This window comes from Carettochelys insculpta, chromosome 1, assembly GCF_033958435.1.
Source record: "Carettochelys insculpta isolate YL-2023 chromosome 1, ASM3395843v1, whole genome shotgun sequence".
Classification (NCBI taxonomy): domain Eukaryota; kingdom Metazoa; phylum Chordata; order Testudines; family Carettochelyidae; genus Carettochelys; species Carettochelys insculpta.
In genome coordinates, this window is record NC_134137.1 from 108,422,749 (window position 1) to 108,445,773 (window position 23,025).

The 23,025-nt window shown below is 59.3% G+C and overlaps 2 protein-coding genes across 3 annotated transcripts; one reads left to right on the forward strand and one right to left on the reverse strand.

Moving 5' to 3' along the window:
* Positions 1-564: 564 nt before the first annotated feature.
* On the reverse strand, positions 565-7,064 carry ZIC5 (Zic family member 5). The gene is made up of 2 exons (XM_074983144.1): positions 5,909-7,064; positions 565-1,013 (listed from the first exon to the last, which is right to left on the reverse strand). The coding sequence occupies exons 1-2, from the start codon at positions 7,062-7,064 to the stop codon at positions 565-567; spliced, it is 1,605 nt and encodes a 534-aa protein (XP_074839245.1).
* An 8,988-nt stretch (positions 7,065-16,052) lies between these two features.
* ZIC2 (Zic family member 2) lies at positions 16,053-19,357 on the forward strand. Of its 2 annotated transcripts, XM_074983146.1 has the most exons (4): positions 16,053-17,052; positions 18,664-18,827; positions 19,058-19,211; positions 19,314-19,357. In XM_074983146.1, exons 1-4 carry the CDS (start codon positions 16,053-16,055, stop codon positions 19,355-19,357), a joined length of 1,362 nt encoding a protein of 453 aa, XP_074839247.1. The 2 variants fall into 2 exon arrangements, with proteins under 2 accessions (XP_074839247.1, XP_074839246.1); XM_074983145.1 differs by having other exon boundaries at positions 19,058-19,357.
* Positions 19,358-23,025: the final 3,668 nt, after the last annotated feature.

Consider the following 23,025-nt stretch of genomic DNA (forward strand, 5'->3'; position numbering starts at 1 on the left):
AATAAAAATAAAACAAGGTGTAACTGGTCCAGGATTTGTTGGAAATGCAGCAGGTGGTGATGGTGGTTTACAATCGAGGCCTTTGCGTAACTGGGGCCTACTCGGGCTATTGAGAAGTCCCCCGAATGGTATATGAAGTATTTCAGGGCCATTCCAGTAAATGAACAGGGCCGGATCAGATGGCAGGACACATCCTGAACGCTTCCTCTCTCTTTTAAAACCGCTGCGTTGGCATTGGTGGTGTGTGATATCGACAAACCGGTCTGTCTGTCGACTGAGCTCCCCTGGCATCTTCCCCACCCCTGCAAACGTGCACCTTGGTTGACTGAGATAACCCAGCTTGGTAGTTCATTTATTATTATTTTTAGATATATATATAAAAAGGTCCAAGTCTCTTAATTAAATTAGTGATGTCTACAAACACCATAGGGTTTTATAGACTGAATAAATAGCGGCGACTCAATATGATGGCCGGGTTGTGCCACCCTTTATTTCAAGCTTCCTGTCAGTACATCTGCGTGGTCCAAGCACCCCCAGGTCAGAAACTTGCCGTTGTTTTCCTGGCTAGTGGATAGTTCTCGGCTCAGAGTTTCTATAAGCCTCGTCGTCCTCTTCCGATTCGGAGGCTGTTAAGTTGCTGGAAGGTGTGTGAAGGTTATTGGAAGCCCCGCTGGCCTGGCAGACGTACCACTCATTGAGGTTGGTGACCTGAGGGGAAAGATTGGCAGAGCGGCCCCTGGCTGAGTCCTGGGCAGGGGACAGGGGAGCAGCTAGCGGGGTTCCTGCAGGCTGGTACCCGTGGGAACCAAGAACGGGAGAAAGTGGTGGGGATTTGCAGTGGATCTTCATGTGCTTCCTTAAGGAGCTGGGGTGGGTGTAGGACTTGTCGCAGCCGCGCACTTTGCAGTAATACGGCTTGTCACTCGTGTGGACGTGGGAGTGTTTCTTCCTGTCGCTGCTATTGGCAAACTTCCTGTCGCAGCCGTCAAATTCGCATTTGAAAGGCTTCTCCCCTGCAAGGGAAAACACGCGTCAGTGTGGTCTGGGAGAGCAGCTCCAAAGCCTGGCCGCTCCCGCTGCAGGCCCGGGCGAGGGGCCCTTTACAAACAAACAAACAAGCAAACAAACAACAACGCCTTAAGTGGAACGTGGCCCAGCTGGGACCCAACCAGGTCCCCGGGGGAAAAAAGTTCGTCGCAAATCGCCTCTGGGCTTGTCACGAGGAGATTCCCGGCGCGGTTGGGAACTCGGGCGAGACCTGCCCTGGCGTTCAGACTGCGCTGGGTGGCCCAGGAATGGCATTGGGTAAACTGTGAAGTGTTAACTGGGGCTTCCCACGAGACTCGAGCCGGAGCCAGGAAGCGTCTCCTTTCGCGCGCACAAACGGGGCCCGCGAATGCCACTTTCAAACCGTGCCCCTGTTGCCGCTCCCTCCCCCCACCAGCGCACTTGTCATGCCAGGGCTGCCTTTGCCCGTACAGGGCCGCAGCTCGGCCTAATCCTCTCACAATAGCCTCTAGCAGGCGGAGAGTCTTTCCTCCTCGGGAACCAAAGGAACACCTGTCTGAGCGCAGGGCAGACTTCAAAGCGAGCCACCTCCGTGCGCAACCTGCCCTCGGAGCGAACAGTGCACAGATCCAGCAATGGGCGGTAAGCACGACGAGAGCGGACGGCTCCGCCCGGATCTAGTCACCTGCGACCGAGCTGGGTCTGCACATCTGCTGTAATCGCTTTGCGCCTTGCTCAACAGCTCAAGTGGTTGTGACAAGCAGCCCTCGGCCCCTTTGTCTGGCGTGCCTCAGAGTCCCTCCCGCTCCCGCCACACGACGCTTCGGGCCATGTGTGCGCTGTGACGCAGAGCGGGGCTGCGGATAAACTCTTTCCCGGGAGCCCTGAACCCGGGAGGTGCACAGGCCTCTGGGTGCGGTGACGGGGGAGAACGCGCCGCAGCACTTCTTACGCACGGACTTGAGAAGAGTCGTTTCTCGCCTCTGTCCGATTGCACGCGAGGCTGGTACAGCTACGAGTTTAACGCGCTGGCTGCCAAGGGGTGTGGAAAATGCCGGCGTTGTCCGCCGCTCTGCCCGGCGCCCCCTTTCGCACAGAGCTCGGGCCACATTTGCAAAAAGAGCCGCCGCCTCCGGCCCCAGCCACGGAGCCGCGCCGAGTTTTAGTGCAGAAAAGCTCGGGACCCTGTGCTTTTGGTACAGTTACATCATCTCACACCGCTTAGGACTTGAAAGCAAGGCGGCGAGCTCTCTCGTCCGCGTTTTGCTAACGCCAGGCAAACCTTCCCCGTTCTAGGCTAACTCCAAAGCGAGCGACTCGCTTTGAAATGACACACAGGCCTTTGCGCTTAGTCACAGCGCCCAGCAAAGGCCTAGATCCCCGCAAAACAATCTCTCCTCCCCCACGAATTACGGTGATGAAGACAACCAACCGGGTACTTTCAAACTGCAGTTTTCTAGTACACAGAAACGCCCGCGCACTCACACCTCCCGCGGGAAAGGCTCTCACAACACACACCAAGTAACTCTATCTGTTCATTTGATCTCACATATAGCGCGTCGGGTGGGGGGAAATGGCTGCGTCTGTGGTGTTTCCCCAAGTTATTAGCTTTATATATCCTGTTGTCATTTGTACTCTGGCTAGTCTTAAGAACACTGTTGGAGAACTGAGGTGATTTGTGCCGTTTGCATCAGACACGGGAATGGTTATTAACAATCGGTTCCACCCGTGGTTCGGAAACACGCAACTGTCTCGTTTGGTGACCCCCGGCTTGCAGGGATGAAATCTCACAAAAGGACAAGCCGGCGAGCTCCAGAGCTGTATTTGGTACTCTGACGAAGCGTTTACGTCAGGGGTTAACCATTTGCAAATTGTTGCGGTTTAACGTGGCGAGCTGAAAGGGCTCTGAGGACACACAAGGGAACCTTGTCAAAGTTCTCCAGCACACACACACACACACGCGCGCGCGCGCGCGCGCATCCCAACTCGTGAAAACACGTGCTTCTTTATTGCCAAACAGTGCGCACGCGAAACATTGTCCTGCGGCGGGTCCACGTTTTAAGCCATATGTCCCATTAACATTTTGAAGCAACGCCTTCGGGGATCAGTAAAATATTTGGTTGGAGACAACAGATTTGGTAGCTTTAAGCTGGGAGACCGAAACCGTTTGGGATCACAATCGTCCAGTGCAGCTTAAGAAGCGGGGGAAGGAGGGAGAGAACAATTCAAATTACAGACCTGTTTCTCCTGCCTGGGGGGCTGCAGGACAGGCACAAAAATCTACCAGCAACGCAACCTAACCTGACTGTGAGGGTTTTAAAGGGCGACACTGACAAGAGCTGTGTTGCACTTTGCTCAGTGCTGAGGGACAGCCGAACGGGAAAGCGCGAGGCTGCGGCAGTGAGCTCAGCTTTTCCTTCCGCTCTCGGATTTGGGACCCGAGAGCCGGGAACTACCCCTTCTGCAGGAGACGCGCCTCCTAGCAAAGAGCCGCCGAGCCCGAGCGGTGCCCTAAAAACAACCCCTTCCTTCTCCTCCTCCTCCTCTTCCCGCGGGCCCGGCTCTCAGCCGGCTGGAGGGAAGCTTTGCTTTCGCAGCCGCAGCCCGGAAGGGGCAGCTTGTCTGTTGCAGCCTCTTCCTTCCGTTCCCGGAGGCTGCTGGTCGGCCATGGCCTCCCCGGTGGGTCTGGAGTACTCGTGTCTCCCGCCGCAGCCTGCTTGCCGGTTTCTCCGTCTCCCTCCGGGTTCGGTGTGGGCCGCTCCCGGGCGCGCTGTCTCCAGACCTCTGCGCGTGGGGCTCCGGCTCCCGGTGCTTCCGCGGGTGTGTTTAATGTGCCTGTGCATTTCCGCGGGACTCTCTCTCCGCGCACGTGCACTGGAGTGTGCGTGTTTGTTTCCCTCGGTCCCGGGGTCTCTCTGGATCGGCGCCCGGTTCGGCACAGCTGCGTGCCACTCCGCATCTCCGTGCGCCCCGCTCCCTAGGCATCCCTGTGCGTTTGGCCCGCGCATCCTGCGGGTTTCCCGCTGGGCCTGAGCCCCCTCCCTGCGTTCCCACGGCTGCCCGCCGTCTGCATGGGGGTGTCTCTGCTCTGCATGGGAAGACACCAGGCAGAGAAGAGGCCCGGGCTGAGGCCCAGCCGCCCCTTGCTCCAGCCGCGGCCCACTTCTCCCCAGTTGGGCTCAACAGCCAGCGAGAGCAGCCCCCGAAAATCGCCGCTCGCTTTGTCGGCAGGACGCCCGCGAGGGAAATCAGCCCACCGGAGCGCAGGTAACCGGGGGAGCCGCTCCTGGCCAGCGGCGCTGAGTCCCCGCACCCTGCCGGGGGAAGGTGCGAGCCGCGAGCGGACAGGGACCGCGCTCCCCGAGTCCCAGATCGGCGCCCCGAACAACTGCCAACGGGGGGCGCGCTCTGGGGCCGCCCTCGGCGTGTCCCCTGCGGAAGATCCAGGAGTGAGCCCGGCCGTCCCCGCGCGCTCCGGCCAGCCGCTCCCCGGGCTGGGACTAGGAGACGGCGCCCAAGCGGTCCCCCTTTCGCTTGCCGGGGCATCCCCGCCGCCTCCCCCCTCGCCAGGCCCCGGGAGCCAGGGGGCCCGGCCGCTCCGCGGTGCAGTTTTGGCTCGCAGAGCAGCGCGGCAGACGGCTGCGGACCCACTGCCCACCCGCGGCTGCTCGGGAGCGCCTCCATCCAGCCTTTTCCTCCGGCCGCAAGGCCCGGAAAGCAGAGCCGCCGGCTCCCAGCTGAACTGAGCCGCCAGGGCCGCGCCGTCTTCCTCTCCGCCAGCGCCTCGGGGCGCCCGCCTGCCGTAGGACGGAGAGAAAATCGGTGATCCAGTCCAGCCGGGGCCGCCCGGCGTCACACGGGAGCAGCGTGGGGCCCGCTGCCCTCTTGGCAGCAGCGCACACTCACTGTAGCCCCCGTGCCGGTCAGCGTGCTCGGCGGGGGAATGGCTGGCTGCAGCGAGCACGCCCCGCTCCCTTCCGTCGCCTCCCGGCTCGCTTCCTTTTACCTAAACCCACCCGGCTCTCTATCAGCGCCCCCAGGTCCCAGAAGCACAGCCCTCGCCAGGGATCCCCTCCGGCTGGGGATGGCCCTGCACCAGACGGGTGCCTTTCACTCACACCTCTGCTCCGAGGCACAGCTTGGGCTGGGACCAGGCGCAGGCGGCTTGGAAGCTTCTTCCGCGACAGTGGGAGAAGCAACGTCCTTAAAAATTCACTCACACTCACTCACACAGGCCCAGCACCGCCAAGCCCGCACCGGATCTCGCTCCCCGTGGAACGGGGAGGCGGGCAGCCCTTGGCCGGGGGACTCCCACGCGCGCCAGTCTATCCCTTGCACCTAGCAAACGCGTTTGCTTCATTTAAATAAGACCCGCGGCCCCCCCCCCCACGCCGCCGCGCCTCCCCCCACCGGCTTCAAATGAAGTTCGGCCTGGGACAACCCTCCCGTGCGCCCTTCGGCTGAGACCGTGCCCGGGACCAGCCCCCCCCACGCCCCAGAGGCTCAGAAAGGGAAACATCACCCGGTATTTCGGGCGGGGTGGGGTTTGGTCTGCAGTGGAAGATCCCACCCCCGGTCCCACAGTCCACGCAGGAAAGCGGGGCCTGGCGAGACGGGCCTTGATGTCCTCCTCCTTCCCGGCGTGCGGCTTCCCAGGCCCTGCCTAGTTTCTAGCTCGGGGGGCTTCTGGCTCGGAGGTTTGGCGGCGGGCTCCGGGTTTGGCCGCGCGGCGCTGTGCGTGCGGGAGAGCCGGGGGGGGGGGGGCGCCCCGCGTGCTGCTGGATTACTTATTCATGACAAAGTCACATGGCTGGATGTCCGCGCGCTGAGAGGAGGGAAGGGGAGAAGGAGCCGGCGAGGGAGCGCGGGAGGCGGCGGAGGCCGGGGGGGGGGGACCCACCTGTATGAGTGCGCTTGTGGATCTTGAGGTTCTCGGAGCGCGCGAAGACCTTGCCGCAGCCCGGGAAGGGGCAGGGGAAGGGCTTCTCGCCGGTGTGCACGCGGATGTGGTTGATGAGTTTGTACTTGGCCTTGAAGGGCTTCCCGTCCCGCGGACACTCCTCCCAGTAGCACACGTGGCTGCTCTGCTCCGGCCCGCCGACGTGCTCCACGGTGACATGGTTCACCAGCTCGTGCATGGTGCTGAACGTCTTGGAGCAGGGCTGGCGGGCGGCGCCGGGCGGCTCCTGGTCGATCCACTTGCAGATGAGCTCCTGCTTGATGGGCTGCCGCATGTAGCGCAGGAAGGCCGCGGCCGCCGCCCCCGGGTGGTGGGGCGGGCCGGGGGGGTGCCCGTGGCCGGCCGCCGCCAGGTTCAAGCCCAGGGCGCCGTAGCCGTGCAGCGAGGAGGCGGCCCCGTAGGGCTCGGCCCGGCCGTACAGCTCGGCGGCCGCCAGCCCCAGGCGCAGCTGGCCGTTCAGCGGGTGGGGGCCTCCTGGGGCCGGCTGCTCGTGCAGCGCCGGGAAGCCGGCGTGGGCCGCGGCCCCGTCCGACGGGCCGTAGGTGCCGGCGGCCGAGATGAACACGCCGTGGGGGTGCGGGTGGGGCGAGCCGGCGGCGGGGTGCGGCTCCCCCAGAGCCCCGGGCATGGCCGCGGCGGGCAGCTCCCTCCGCAGGATGAAGTCGCGGACGCTGCTGGTGCCGGCGCTGCTGGCGGCGTAGGGCGCGGGGTGGGCCGCGCCGGCCGGGTAGCTGCTCTGGGCGGCCGGCGAGGCAAAGGCGGCCGCGGTCTGCGCCTCGGGATGCTGCTGCGAGGGGCTGAGCTTGAGCACGCCCGCGTGGGCCATGTGCTCGGGTCCGAACGGCGTGAGGGCCGCGCCGGGGTCGGCGCCCAGCTCCCCGGGGTGGAGGTGCGCGGCGGGGTGGGCGTGGGCGTGCGCGCTGCCCAGCCCCGGGAAGCCTGTCATACTCGGAGGAGGCTGGGGCTGAGCCACTGCCAAATCCGCTAACCTCAGGGCCGGGCTCCGCTTGCGCACGGGGGGCTCCATAACCACCCGCGCCAGCCCATCTACGCGCCCGGGTGTGACTTTTTTCCCGCTGCCCGCCTTCCAAAACATGTATGTATTAAGCGGCTCTTTAACTTCTTTTGTCTGCGCGCCGGACTCCGCGGCCTCCTTCCCCGCTCGCTCCTCCAGCGATTGGCAGAGCCCTCGCCGCGCGCCGGCGGCGCAGTGGGAACCCGGGTTTGGCAGGGGCGCGGGTGGGATTGGAGGGAGCCGAGTGATTGGCAGGGGCCGGGGCAGCGCGATTGGCTCCCGTTCAGGCCGGCGGCCCAGCGGGGACCCGCCCTGACGCGCTGCGCTGGCCCCCTCGGGTTGCTTTTCCCAAAGTTGGGCTGGCCCGAAGTTAGCGAGTGCCAGCCGGCTCCTGCCGCCCCCTCGCCTCGCAGAGCCAGGGCCCCGGGCTCAAACGCGCCTTCCCCCACGCTTGCCCAGCCACGGGACGCTGGGCTGGCCGGCCGGGCTGGGAAAGCGGTTTTACAACTACCTTCCCCCACTCCCCCCTTTCTGGCGCGCTCGGCCCCAGCAGCAATGTGCTTCTGTGTTTATTTGCAGGCTGCAGGCGGCTTCGCTCTCCCCGTCTTCTGTTCAGAGCCACGCTGCCAACTGGAACAAGTTGCGCAGGCAGCTGTTTGGAGAAGCCCAGCCAGGAGAGTCTGACATTCCGGGGAAGTAACGCCTTGGTGCAGCCCTGGAAGGCAAAACTACGCGCCAAGGCTGATTACAGAGCAAAGCCCATTATTTAAGGCAATAACCGCAGAAGCGGCGTGTATTAAGCCGTGTTTCTTTCATTACCAAATAAAGCCAAAGGCGCGTTGCACGGGGCAGAAGCGAGGTTTGCCCAACGCGTGTTGTCAATCTTTACGCAGAGATCCAGAACGCCTGCTGTTCCCAGACAGTCAGGCAAAAAACCGGAGCTATGTGTCTCAGGTAAAGTGGCTGCAACGAGACAAGCGGACCTGTGACTCTTCCCCCTTCCACGTGGCACTGGGACAGCACCCACAACCCGCATGGTTTAGAGAAAACGCTAGATCGGTCCCTTCGTTTCTCACCATTTCAATAAAAGTCCCAGCACACGGAGAGACTTGGACAAACAGTTGATGAAATCACCGGATAATCAAGTGACACGTCTGAGGGGTTTGTTTTTATCTTAGAGCATCAAAAGGTAGATAAAATAGGTAAATACCACGAGGCTCGTTCTTAAAACGGAAAAGCCTCAGACCTCCTGAGCATTGTGCTGTGAGCAATCAGAGAAACCTTCTAAAGGGAGCCTATTACCTATTACCAGCGATTTTATGAACAGGTGCGCAACAGTCGGCAAGAACATTGAAATTCTCCTTGAGGTTGAAACCTTGAGTTGATCAGATATCTCTCTTACGAGATGGCCAACATTTTTGTACAGATCCTCGATAAAGGAGCGAGACTAAGTCGCAATTCGCTTCGAGGGGATCTGGTAACTTTTTCTTAGTCGATTATAAAAGTGATGAGACTATCCTTGGAGCAGGGAAGGTTGGTGTTCCTATTTTTGTGTGCTGCAAGGAAAGCTCCAGCGACTTCTTCTAGAAACCGAATAAAATACCGACGTTTACTCTTCTTAAGCGATGAATATAAAATAGAAAGGACGAGTATGACAGTTATAATCCCAGGCCAAATTTGGTACGCATTCTGTACTCGATACTATTTGCTTTCTCTAGTGACCTGTCCATGCGGAAGCTAAGTGCAATGAAATGGCCATTAGAGGCAAAAATAAGACGAAAACACTGCAGGCAAACTTCAGTTTTCTGTATCTGTACAAGAAAAACTCTCCTTTTTAAGATTATGAGATAAACCTTTGAACTGAGGATCCCATGAAAACGGGCTTCTTAGTTCAGAGTATCCCTCTTACCAGGGCAACTGGCAAAAGTGTTATCGATTAGGTAGTAATTCGGGTTAGTTAGTTTGTTTGTTCTTTAAACGTGTTTAAGAAAACCCTGTGATGATTTTGCCTTTCCACTTAAGACCGGATAAGGGGAGACGAATTTGGACCATAATCACGTTAGAAAGAACGGCTCACTTTCCATAGGCTTACGTCAGGCTGCGGCTTGCTTAGAGAGCGCCCTGTGCTAGCTTTGTTCCACTGAGGAATACCTAGAAAAAAAAGAAAACACTACTCCAAAACCGAGGTTCAGCACTTGGCTCAAGATCTTGTGAGATTTTAGTCAGGTTAGAAGAAAAGAACAAAAATAAACAACCCCTTGCTTTTAAAGCGGGCTGCTGGATGTTTTTATTGTGCAATAAAACCCTTTCTCTTCCAAACAGCTTTTCACAAAAAATTCTGAGCACTTGGTTTTATTGAATTACGGAGATTTAATGGTTTAATGGGTGAATGCACGGAGGAGAAGCTGTAAACGTGAATAATAGTACCGCAGCTATGCGGTATCTTGTACACGCCTCCTTGTACAACTCTTGTTAAACACAGCGTGATATGTATCTGTCATCGATTTAATATGTCTTAATTCAAATATATCTCTCTGATCAATTCCATTTAATGGGGGGCTGTAAAATAAAGAACATATTTTATGGTCAAAGGATAGACGGAAAAACGCCGATAGACAAGTAAGAAGTTTAAATGATAGCCTGAAAACTCCTCAATCTCTGAGGAAACATGAGCCCAGGGAAATGAAGGTGATTGCTCTCCGAATCTGGACGTTGGAACTTAAACTATAACTTCAAACCAGTCAACGCAGTAGTTATGACTACTAATATGATTTCATATTAGGCCTATAGTGTCCTAAAGATATATATTGTGGTATATGAAGTGCACAGAAGATCAGGCAGACACACACAGAGGATAGGTGGGTACACAGACACACACACGTGTACATAAATAGGTAGAGCTCCGCCTTCAGAGAGTTTTACAAACCCGACATTCCCTTTAAACTCTCCTGGACAGGAGCCTAACTCCTGCAAGAGAACTTCTCCAAGTGCATGTTCGGATGGCAGTTTACAAAAGTCAGAATGAACTCTCCTGAGCTTTGGAGCAGGGTTGAAAAATTCCATTTTAAAAATATACAACAATCTTGGCTTTTTTACGCTTGCTTTAAATGTGCGGTAGGTAGTTGTGTTATGTAAATATATGCTAATGAACGCTAGCACCACTTCCAGTCACTCGCCTTTAATGCGCATCTTATTGCTGTTCAGGGGAAAAGAGAGCAACATTTGATGACATGTAAACCTTCTGGGGAACAAGGAACAGGAGAAAACAGATAACGCTTGCCTCAACAAGCCCTTGATACCTGTTAGTAGACCCAGGCTAGCGTACCTTACCCCCTTAAACACAATCGGGTTACTTTTTATGCAAGCAATCAAGAAGACACCTCCCAAACTTCCACCAGCGCCAGACCTGGTTAAACCTCTACCAGTTCTAGGACACTCGCGATGGTGTCAGGGCGGCCCCACATTCTTGCCAGGTGTGGCCCTTCTCCATTAGCTGGCGCCTGGGGTGGGGGTGCTCACAGACACTCCAGGCTAAGGCCTGCTTGCACGCCCTGAATCGCTGAAGAGATACCCGTTTCTTCGCGATGGGAGCAGGCAGGTAAGAAGGGAAGGGAAGGGAAGGGGCCGGGCGGCTGGCAGCTCTGCCGTATTTGTGAGTAGTTTGGTTCTTGAGCTAAGGGGCAACAATGGAGCTCCCAGGTTTATTGCAACGTCAATGAGCCCATGGTGGGTCAGGCGTGGTTGATGCCAGGTTGACTTGCTGCCAGGCGGGCTATTGAGAATGGCAGGGAGCGTGTCTGCCCGGGGACTGGTGCGAAGGGCTCGTTCTGTGCTGGGCTGTCCGGGCTCATCACGCGGGAGTCGGCAGAGGTCAAGGCTGACGCCCCACTGGGCTCCAAAACTCTTCTCCGAAAACCTGCGTCGGCACGAAGCGTCCTCGCCCCGTTCTGGGCGAAGTACGCGGGCCGGAATTCCGCGCTGCCGACAGCACGGGCGGGAACAGCCCTGCCCAAAACGTACGCGTTCAAAGGCGGCGAGGTTTGCCTGAGAGGCGCTCACGTGCCCCGTTTCCAGCCCATCACTCGCCCCAGCTCCGGAGAGCCGAAGGAAAGAAGCCCGGGGCTGATGTGTTTGTGCCTGGGACCGGCGGGGACACGTGCCTCCAAGACAGGCCCTTCTGTTTGCTCCCGCCCAGGGCTCTGCCCGCGCGCGCCTGGTTGTTACCACCCCGAGTGCTGGGTGGCATTGCGAGTTCCTGCAAAGGCCAGCGAAGGGGCTGGTCTCCGAGGCTGCAGAGTAGACGTGCAGGTGGAATTGCCAGGCACTGAGAGGGCTCTGTTAGCGATGCTTTCTAATAGCAGACGGCTTTGCTTCCCACAAACCAGTTAGAGGCAAGGGGGGGAGTTACTTTTGGTCAGGCTCCCCTGCCAGGGTTTAAGATTAAACGTCATATGGTCTTGCATGAATACAGCACAGGGGAGTAAACTGACTTAAAGGTAAAAAAAGGCAGCAGACCCCGGGAGGCTAAGGGTGTTTACTTCCCTGCTGCAGGGCACAACTGGCTCCCCTTCGCCTAGGCTGTGGCTCCTCCAAACTTCAGCTGCTAACAATGAACGCCAACTTTTCCAGCGCCTCCTTTTCCTACGTCCAAAAAGAAGGTAGAAGTCACCGTTGTGGTCGGGCACAAACTGAGCCCATGTCATGAGTAGCCTCCGTTGCGTCCTAAAGGCTTCTCTGATAACGGGCTGATGATATGGTCTGAAAAATCAAGACAATTCCTCCTATAAAACGTGACGCGTCCGCCCCAGGTCTGTCCCAAGTACACTTTTAGATGGCAGAACGCTCTAAAGGCAGCAATTTTCAGTACCCTGCCGCTTAGTAAAAGCGTGTAATAGTTCTAACAGGCCGAGGTAACCCCGAAGACGTCTTACAAAATAGGAAATTGGGCTTTACAGGACAGCGTGTTCATTACACTGAGCTCCAAATTTGGCGTATTTTTTTCTCTCTAGCTGAACGTCAAGGTTTGAAGAAGCTGTTGAGATAAATCAAACGGTGACATTTTGACGGCTTTACTTGTATAAGCAATATGGTTACCATATGGCATTGTTATTTATGAATGACAGCATAAATTGTATGACAAAGTCTATCGCAATAACAGTGCGGTTTATTGCAAAGCTGCTCTGCAGCCACCAGCATTTATAAGGCAGCTTCCATGTGAAAAAGGTGTGTCAGTCAAATTACACTTTCGTGTTTCACATCTTGCTTTTAGGGGGGTTTGGGGGGTTATTTTTACTGTTTTAAAAATACTGCTGCAGCCTGGTAGGGGATTCAGCGTGTCTGGTCTGACAAAATAAGTCTGTGATGTGATGCAGTAGCACAATAACAACTGTGAAAAGCTTGTCCAAGTATTCCCTATTGTTTGGCCTATTCTGCATCCCTTAACCAGCCCCCCCCCCACTGTACTCTGCCTCGCTAAATCACTGGCAAATTCATCTTTATATAGCAACTTTTTATAAGTACAGCTGAGAGAACAATAAACGTTAATGGTATGAAAGAAAGGCGCTCCTTTGTAGGTTCCCTATAGGTTGTGGTGGGTTTTAAGAAATGGCATTTAAAAGTTACAGCTTTGGCTGAGATTTTCATTATTTCCCTTTTCTTTTACATTACACTTCTATTAAACTCTGACAAAGAACTTTTGTTCCGAAGTGTGTTTTACAGAGGGAGCTACAACACAACACATGTGGTCTTCACGGGTCATAGGTCGAACGGCCTAGAAGTGGCTAGGATCGGCAAAATCAAAGGTAACCTGCAACTTAATATCCTGTTGATGATCTTGTTGAATTTATGAGTGTCTGTGATACAGACAACGGTGCAAGTGATTCTGTTAAACTGCTCTGTTCTTTTCAGGTTAAACAGAGCATCATCCCCCGCCCCCCATACTCCTCTTTACTTCTTAAGGAAACAAAGCTTTGATTGTGTACTGAATTTTGTGCGTCTTATCTGTATGTTAAGCCATTAATTCATGAGAGAGAATATATATATATTCACACAGTATATATAAATATACACCCACCCACCCACACGCCTTTAAATGCATCCTCACACAACCATGCCTTCTAAAACCTTCGGCCACACGAATTGTTACAGCTCTACCTAGCCCACACCTCCAATGTAAATAACAATTCACTGAAAAAACCCGGGCGGTGTTTACATCTAATGCTAAACTGCTCCCTTGAAGGTCGGTACTCAGGCAGTAGCAGATTATAAAGGAGGAAGACAACACGGGAGGTTAGGGGGAAAAAATCCCTTGCTCTCCCCCTAGCCCGGGAAGCAATCGGCAGCGGTAAGAGCAGCGCCGAGGTAAAGAGAAACACGTAAAACTTACGAAGAGGGCCGTGCTTCTCGCGGGAAGGGGCTGTGTGCTCCGCGGCTCCGACAGGACCGCGCTGCGGGCGCTTCCACCGACCTGTTGAAAAACTTATTTCAGCCCCTCAGTTTCGGAGGGAGTCGGGCCGGCCGCTCGCTTCCCTCTGCAGAATGAGCTGAAGGCTGCATTTCTGGCAACGGCCCCGCAAGCGGTGGCAGGTCCCCCCCCCTTTCCCTTTTCACCCTGTGACACGGGGGAAAGGGGCTCGGCGGCTCGCAGGGAAATAAAGCGCTTCTCAGAGGGGCCGGCGACATGACTTTGAACTTGGATCAGCTCCTCTGTTTCCTGCAGAGAGAGCGGGACTGGAGCCCTGGAGGAATAGCAAAGAGCGTCCAGGCTGCGGGCTCTCCGGCTGGAATGAAGGAGCGCTCCGCGACCTGGCCCGGGCAGGGCAGGAGGAAAGAGGTAGGCATTGGGTGTGTTCACCTTTTCCCACGCTGGGCGTTTAACCCTCTGTTTTCGCGGACTTTCTTTTGCGGGGGGAGGCGGTTTCCTTTCTCCCACGCGGAATCTGCCCTTAGACTCTCCCGCCGGAGAGGGGTGGACCGCTCTGCCTCTGACTCGGGGGGGCCCTCCGCCCTGCAATGCCGTGGAGAGAGGACAACATCATCTGGTTGCCGGCTGGCCGCCTGGGCTGGAGGGTCAAGCCCGGGGCAGGGATGGTGCAACCTGGAAAGAGGAGGCCGGGGAGCGGCACCCGGGCGCAGAGAGGCAGAAGCGAGGGGCGGCTGGGAGCGAGGGCGCGGGGCTGGAGCTAACAGGCGAGGGTGTCTAGCCGGTGGGCGGCCAGGCCCACGGCAGCTCGGGAGGAAGGCCTGCGCTCGCAGAGGAAGCGCAGAGGAAGCGCTGGCCTCGGCGGGGAGGAGGCGGCGTGCTGGAGCCGGGGCAGGCGTTGAGTGTTTTGAACCAGTCGGTGCAGGGCGGGGGACACCCTCACTTCAGCCCGCCAGGCAGGGAAAGCTGTTTGCAATGGCGGGTTTACCCCACGTACCGCAAAACACGGGAACCTCGCTCCGTCCCTCGACAGCGCTTTGCTACCCCCCGCTCGTGCGCCCGGGGCGGCGCAGCACAGGCCCGCGCGGGCGCCGCTAAGTGTTTCTTCTGCCGCTCTGAGCCCCCCGCCCGCGAGCTCTCGGCTCGGCGCGCTCGGGGGGCCCCGGCGGAGCAGTGCGAGCGGCAGGCTGAGCGCAGGCGGGGCCAAGCGCCCAAAGCTGACCGCTAAGGCGCCGGGGGCCGGGCCCCCACCCGGCTCCGCTGCGGCCACGGCCACGCATGGGCCCGGCGCGCGTTCACCGCGGGGGAGGGGAAGCGGGCTGGCTCCCGGCGCGGCTTTGTTATGGTGAAGGCCGTCGCTGGAACCGACCGGGCTGCGGGCGGCGGCCGGGAAGGGCGCAGAGCTCCCCCGGCGCGAGGGCCGCGGCTCCGCGATGGAGGCGGCCAGGCGCTCGGCTCCCCGGCTGCCCGACAAGCCGGGCTTCCCAGTGCCCTTCCTTCCCCAGCGGCGCGCCGGCTCTGCCGCCCTCCCTCCGGCGGCGACGGGGCGGGGCGGGGTGGGGGCGGGCCTGGCACGGCCCCCCCGCCTGCCTCTGCCCGCGTCGTGCCCCCCGCCCCGGCCCAGCTCCCATGGCTCGCACAGGGCGGCCGAGCGCCGGGGAGGGAGCGCGGCGCGGGAGCGGGAGCGGGCGCGGGAGGCGGGAAGGAGCGGGGAAGCGCCTGCCGCTCGCTGACCGGGCCGGGCGGCTGCCGGAGGGGCGGTGGGAGCGGCGCTGCCAGCCCGGCCTAGGGGGGAGGGGGGATAAAAGCGGCGGCGCCCACCGAGTGCGGGGAGAGGCGGGAGGCGACGCGGAGCGCCCGGCGCCGGGGCCCCGCTCGAAGCCAGCGCCCGGGGAGGCTCCGCTGCGGCCGGCTCCGCGCCCCCTCCCCCCCCGACGCCCCCCGCCGGGCTCCTGTCCTCCGCTGGGGCCGGTGTGAGCCAGGCCGCCCCTCCCCCACCCGCCCCGCCCCTCCCCTCCCTGCCCCTCCCCCCGGCGCCGCCTCCTCCGCTCAGCCCCGGCTCCCGCGCGGCAGAGGGGGGCAGGCGCTGCTGAGCCCCGCGGCCGGGGCGAGTCGGGGCCCAAGTGGGCTCCGCGATCCCCGTCCGGCGCCGAGCCGAGGAGAAGAGGAATAAGAGCGGAGCGGGGGAGAGGAGCCCCCCCCCCCAGCCCCGGCCGCCGGCGGAGCTCGGGAGAGCAGCGGGAGCCGGGTGGCAGCGCCTGTCGGGGTGCGGGTTGAGCGGGGCGCCGGGCGGAGGTGGGCGGCAGTGACATATCCCGGGCAGGCGGGCAGTCTGCGTGCGTGTTGTGTTGTGTTGTGTTGTGTTGTGCTGCGCTGTGTGGTGTGTGTGTGCATCGCAGGGAAAGGCAACGCGATCGCACCCCTCCCTGCCCCCTCCCCCCGCTCCCCCTCCCTGCCCTGCCCGCCCGCCCCCGCCTCGGCTCCTTTAATACACTTTGGTTCTCCGCCTGCCTGTGGACTCTTCGCTCGGTGCCTGGCTCGGCGGCTGCTGGCGCGGCTCGGTGCAGCGGGGGGACGCCGGGTGCCTGGATCCGCCCGCCCGCCGCCGCGGCTGGGTGCGCCGGGGAAGGGAGCGGAGCGGCGGGACCATGCTGCTGGACGCCGGCCCCCAGTTCCCGGCCATCGGCGTGGGCACTTTCGCCCGGCACCATCACTCGGCAGCCGCCGAGATGCAGGACCGGGAGCTGAGCCTGGCGGCGCAGAACAGCTTTGTGGACTCGGCGGCGCACATGGGGGCGTTTAAACTCAACCCCGGGGCCCACGATCTCTCCCCCGGCCAGAGCTCGGCTTTCACCTCGCAGGCTCCCGGCTACCCGGCGGCCGCGCTGGGGCCGCACGCCGCCCACGTCAGCTCCTATTCCGGGGCGCCCTTCAACTCCACCCGGGACTTCTTGTTTCGCAGCCGGGGCTTTGGCGACTCGTCCCCGGCCGGCGGCCAGCACGGGATCTTTGGCCCTGCGGCCGGGAGCCTCCATCACCCGCACACGGACGCTCAGAGCCACCTCCTCTTCCCCGGCATCCACGACCAGCACGGCCCGCACGCCTCCCAAAACGTCCTCAACGGGCAGATGCGCCTGGGTTTGCCCGGGGAGGTCTTCGCCCGCTCGGATCAGTACCGCCAGGTCTCCAGCCCCAGGACTGATCCCTACTCGGCGGCTCAGCTGCACAACCAGTACGGCCCCATGAATATGAATATGGGCATGAACATGGCAGCTCACCACCATCACCACCCCGGTGCCTTTTTTCGCTACATGAGACAACAGTGCATCAAGCAAGAGCTGATCTGCAAGTGGATCGACCCCGAGCAGCTGAGCAACCCCAAAAAGAGCTGCAATAAAACTTTCAGCACCATGCACGAGCTGGTCACCCACGTCTCGGTGGAACACGTTGGGGGGCCCGAGCAGAGCAACCACATCTGCTACTGGGAGGAGTGCCCCCGGGAAGGCAAGCCTTTCAAAGCCAAATACAAACTGGTCAACCACATCCGCGTGCACACGGGAGAGAAGCCCTTCCCCTGCCCCTTCCCGGGCTGCGGCAAAGTTTTCGCCCGCTCGGAAAACCTAAAAATCCACAAACGGACGCACACAGGTAATTAGCTGCGGGGTCGGAGCTCGCTGGCGGGCCGGTGGCTCTAGCAGGGCGCTCGCTCCCACGTGCGCGGGGTGGAGAGGCTGGCCCCGCCGGCGCGCTGCGGCCCTTCGCCGGGGGTGCCTCCGGCTTCCTCGGCGTGAAAGGATGTAGGGGCTTTCTTTGTACTACTGCGTTTATTCCCGTGGCCCTTTACTCGGGCGGGACCGTGCGGAGACTTGCCCGGAGCGCTTTCCGGTGTGAGATGCCAGGCCGGCTGGCCTCCCTCGGTCCTCCCGAGGCTGCACGGTCAGAACTAGAGATAGGATGACGTCCGTGCTCCTCTAGGGCTTGGGGGTGGGCCCGCCTGGGTATTTGCCATGTAAACGGCCCCGTAGGAAGCGGGGAAATTTCCCCTTCCGGGAATGCTGCTCATTACAGGTCAATAGCGCGATTTGAGGCCGGCACATGGCAGGGAGTGTTTTAAAGCCTCCCGTGAGGAGGTGGCCGAAGGGGCTGCGGCAGCAGTTTAGCACAGCGTGCGAGCGGTGGCCGGGGGTCTGAGGGTTAGCAATTGACCCAGAAACCAGGGCAGGTCTGAGAGAAGGACGCTCCCCTTCCTGGGGGTGCCAGGCGAGAGCTGAACAGCCGCAAAACCGACTCCCGCTTCATAGATTATTCATTCCTGTTCCTCCCGGTTTAGCCGTGGGCCGGGGCGCGTCGGAAGAGGCCGGCACACGTTCCAGCAGCTATTTCCGTGAGCGCGAGTCAGATCCATGGGCCTGGGGTTCCCGTAAGGGGTCAGACAGAGGCAACGTTGCGAGACGAGCTTCCTCCGGGTTTAAACCTGGGGAAACGGAGGTGCAGGGAGCGCCCGCGCCTCGGGCATTGGGTGGGAGCGGAGGGGCGTGAGGAGCAACGCAGGTGCTAGTGGAATGGAACGTTCAGTGGCTTCGTCCCCCCGGACGGGGCTCGTTTGGGTTCTCGCCTCCGCAGCGCTCGGGCCACTCGGAATGCCGGCCCGACGGGGCAGGCGGTGTCTGGCAATGACACGGAGGGGTTTGCAGCCGGGGCCGGCTTCGCACAGCCACGCGCGAGATCCCACGTCTTTCGCCGGGACTCTGTCACGGAGGGGTCGTAGTCTGAGGGGCTATTGGATTTTATAGGAAGGGGCAAACGTCTCCCGCTTTTAACTGATGCTTTCGAGCCGGGTGTCCGCTAGCACCAGTGGAAATAAAAACCAGAGCCATAACTTCACGCGGACAGCGCCGTTTCCCCGGCCGTGCCGCAGAGCTCCCTACCGGCTTCGCCGGGGAGTGCTGGGGAAAGGCAAGGGCGGGATGGGGCCCCGGGATATGTCGCATTTCGTGATAAAATACCTTCTCAGGGCACTACGCAAGCGGGCACCTGGCAGCTGCGAATCCCGGCGCCACCAGAAACCGACCCCCGCGGTCCTGTCTTAAGCCCCCGGTGAAGTTGCCCCGTAAACAAACCCTCAGGCGTTTTAAAAAGGGGGGAAATCTTCCTCTGCCCCCCTTTGAAGGCAGGCGCCTGCGGCACGTTGCGCGGTAGGACGGGAGAAGGCCCAGTGGGTCGCTTCGGCTAACCAGCCCCGCGGTGTTTCTCTTGCAGGGGAAAAGCCTTTCCAGTGTGAGTTTGAAGGCTGTGACCGGCGCTTTGCCAATAGCAGCGATCGGAAGAAGCACATGCACGTCCACACCTCGGACAAGCCCTATCTGTGCAAAATGTGCGACAAGTCCTACACCCACCCCAGCTCCCTGCGGAAGCACATGAAGGTACAGCCCCCCGGCGGTTCGTCCCGGGGCATCCCCGGAGGGGCCGGGGGGAGGCTCTCGCTGCCATTTCTCCGGTGGGGAGGGGAACGCAAAGCGGAGCCGCCTCGCCGCCCGGGTGTCAGGTCAGGGAGGCTCCGGCTGGTGGCTGGGGCTGGGCGTGCGGCTGCCCTGCCGGGCCGGGCGCGCCTGGCTCACTGGGACGCTGACTTCCTTGTCCCGTTGCTTTCCAGGTCCACGAATCTTCCCCGCAAGGCTCCGAGTCCTCCCCGGCGGCCAGCTCGGGCTACGAGTCCTCCACCCCGCCGGGGCTGGTGTCCCCCAGCGCCGAGCCTCAGAGCGCCACCAACCTCTCCCCGGCGGCGGCCGCGGCAGCTGCAGCGGCCGCGGCCGCCGCGGCTTCTGCGGTGCACCGGGGCAGCGGCGGCGGCGGCGGCGGCGGGGGAGGCAGCGGCAGCGGAGCCGGCGGGGGCGGAGGGGCCAGCGGCAGCCACAGCGGCCTCTCCTCCAACTTCAACGAGTGGTACGTGTAGGGACCTCGCCGGACTGCTGGGCCACGCCCGCCCTCCCCGCCGAGGGGCCGGGAGAAACAGAGCCGCCGGGAAGGCGCTGGATCGGGCTTGGGTTGGGCTTCAGCCGGCCACAGGATTAACAACTGCAAGGGCCTCCGAGCCCAGGAGAGCGACCCCCCGCCGGAGCCTCCGCACCCACAGCAGCTTCTCTCTTTGGCCTCCCCCCAGCGCCCTCCGGCCCGGCCAGCTGTGTACATAGAGGACTCACTCCTCCTCCTTCCCCCGAGGTGGGAACCGAAGGGTTACTGGATTCTTGGTGTATAGAAGTGCGTCCCATTTGTACACTACGGATTGATTTCCTCCTAGCCCCAGCCCCCAAAGTGAGGGGCTTTTTTCTTTGCTTTTTTTTTTCTTCTTCTTTTTAGTTCCTCCATTAAAAAAAAAAGTAACGTGGAAGAAAATGGGTTCCTTCGTAACTGTGATAATGAGTATTGTGTTCCTTTTTGAGAGGCAACTTGATTGTAAACTTAATTCAACTCTAGACTGGGGGGAAAACTGTGCCAAAGTCTCCATTCTGTTATACACACACTCACTCACACACACACCCCAACAACAACGCTTGTGAATGTATTTTTCTGTTAGCTGGGTTTACACGTGATGTTTTAGTGCTTTTGCGAGTTCAATTTGTTAGTTCCTGTTTGGAAGATTGTGAGGAAAAATAAACGTCGTGCCGTTAGCTTTTCCCTAATAACACCCTTCCTTCTGTAAATACCTGTTACCATATTTATCCATTTGTAATTAAATTATGGTATTAACTTGCTACAGAGGAAACAGTATTTATAAAAATGTTTCTTAACTATAAATATGTACAATTGTGAGCATAAACTGTTTCAGATTTTTTATTTGAAGGTTTAAGTGGTTTCATCATTTCTTGTGATATGTTTTGAGAGTAATGCATACAGAAATATAATAAAATGTGTTGAAACTGCATGTATTGGTCCTTTTTGTGTCTAAAGGCGTTCTTAAGCCAAATAGGTTGCCCCTAAAGAATGAAATTAATTGTGGCTAGAATCTGCAAAACGTTTTTAAGAACTAGCAAAATACCCTTAAGTTGTTTTTTTAAATCACAGGAAATTTCTTCTGTTATGATGGCGTTAACTGTCCTCCACATATCGCATATTCTTTAAAAATCCACTTCATTGGGTGCTAAAAACAATAGTCTTTTGGAAACATGTACATATATATTGGTTGGCTGTATGTTTACATTGAATATAAGATGCCTTGAGCTTTCCTCTGCAAAGTATACCTATGTTCTCTGTTTTACTCGATACCCCATTTAGGTTCTGCATTACTTGTTTTTGTAGAGGGTATCAAAATAGTGTACACTGGAATGTTGTCGAATTAGAAATTCCCAAAACATTGATCTACAGTTGCTCTTTTGGCTGTGGCAGTTGAAATTTCCGTTTATTTTTAAAACCCTTAAACTATTTTTACAGCTTAAAAACACCACCGAAGAGGAGGAAATGAAGGTAGCTTCATTTTCTCGGCAAGAAAAATTTTAAAATGAATTGTAGTGATTTTACTTAAAATGTGTGACAGGCGTAGCCAACACAAAGCTACAAATATTAGCCGTGGGTTTGCAAAGGGGAAGACTAAACCGGGTCTTAATTAACTCTTGCTTACCACTGGATTTTACTCAGAGGCTGTAGGGGTGCGGACCAAGCACCCCGAGTTTCTTAAGGAATTAGACGTCAAATAAAATAGGCGATTTCCCCTTTGCTGGGCAGGGAGCAGCTTTCTGGGAACACCCAAGACGTGCGCGGCACCGGTTGAAAAGGCTGGACTTTGCCAAACAGATTTCTAGCCAGCTAGATGTTGAAAGCAGGCGGATGGAAGAGCCAGCTCCTTCCAACGGGACTCCTAGCGCCCTGGTGTGGCTACGCCGTTGTCAGCAAAACCGTGCGCAGATACTCGGCTCTCCGCAGCGATTGCTGTTGTTGTCCCGGTTTAAAGGGGACTGAGGACTGAGTGCAGCGCTATGTGTCTGTGGGACCCTGATGGAAGCACACACGGATGGCAACGAGCGGTACGTGCTTAGCAGCGGGAGAGGGGCGGAAAAACCTCCCCAGATGCTGCTCCGGGAGCGAAGGAGCCCTGAGCCGGCCCTGCCGAGGCCCAGCGCTGCTGCGGGCTGGAGCCTGCCCTTAATTCCTGTTGCATAATGCAAGACCCTGAAGTAATCAAAGAGCTATTAAAAGCCAATTTATGCGCTGTAATAATATTACACCCAATTATTAAAGCCCTTGACGCGCCGCCGCCGCCGCCGGGCCCCTGGAGCCGCAGCGCTGCGAAAGGCAGCTGGGGCGAAGTTCGCTCTCCTTGAAACGGGCCGCCCGCGGGCCAGCGGCCTTGGCCCAGAGCGCAGCGCGTTGGGGCTCAAACTCCGGCTCCGTTCGGCCCGGCCCGCCCGCGGCTTCAAGCCGGCGCGGGGCCCGGCTCTTCCTGAGTCCCAGCGGCGCGTCCGCGGTGGGGCGGCGCTCGGCTGCCCGGGGGCGGGCGGGAGAGGTCCCTGGCGCGCCTCGGAGGCGGCTGAAGGAGCGGCCCGCGCTAGCCCCCTCATGCCCGGCTCGGGGCAGCCCAGGGCTGTGCCACCGGCTCGGCCACGTGGCGGGGGGGTTTGCCCTTGGCTGGGCCCCGCTTCCCCTTCGGTGGCCTGGGAGCCGCATTCCCCCCGCACGCGCTGAGCGCGCTTGGCCTTTCTAGGAGCCTCCCCGCCCCCCGCACGGGGGCGTCAGGACCAGAGCCGCCAGAGGAGCCCCCGCCGCCTGTTCCGGAAGGGCCCCGGGGAGCAGAGGGCAACGACCGTGGGCCTGAGAATGCCCCTCCCCCCGCACTGGCCGTGAACTTGAACTTGACTGGCCGCTGCCTGGGGAAAAGCAATCGCCTTCCCAGCCCCCCACCCCCCCGCCTCTCGGGCGTTATTGACTGATGGGTAGGAGCACGCGGGAATCGCCTGGCCTCGCTGAGCCCAGGGACGCGTGCGGCGAGCGCCGGCCCTGCCGTGGTCTGTCTCAGGGGACCCTGGCTCCAGCCACGCCCGCCTGGAGAACTCATCCCCCCGGCGGGTGGGTACCCGTGGGGAGAAGGGTGCTCTGGGGACGCGAACCCGTGGGCAGGACGCAGCCTTCTGGGCGCGGCACTGCGAGCAGCACCCCGCTGGCCCTTTCTGCTCTCTCCCACCTTTCCCCCGCTCCTCCCTTTGTCTCTCAGGTTGAGCGCCTGGGGCTGACTAAAGACAAACGCGCCCCCCTCCTCCCGCACCCGCACGCCAAGGAGCTGGAGGCAGGGAGCTCTGCTCCCCGGCAGACTACCTGAAGGCCAGGTCAGCCCCGGGGGCTGCCGAAAACCACAAGAGCTCCAGTAGTCTGGGCTTCCCCTATGCCTAGTTCAAGTGAAATAGCAGCGGGGCATTCAGGCTGTCCCAGCGGAGGGGACATTCACTCTGAGCCCCGCACTACCTGCAAAACCCCAGGCCCAGCTGCGTGTATTTACTGCAAAATTGCAGCTCCCCTCCCAACGACGTAGCTGGAGGTTACGCTGCAAATCAAGGCAAGGCAAGCGGGTCCCCTTCTCCTGCCTTTGGGTTTTGACTCTGTCGAGCACACTGAACGATTTTGCCTGTAGCTGGT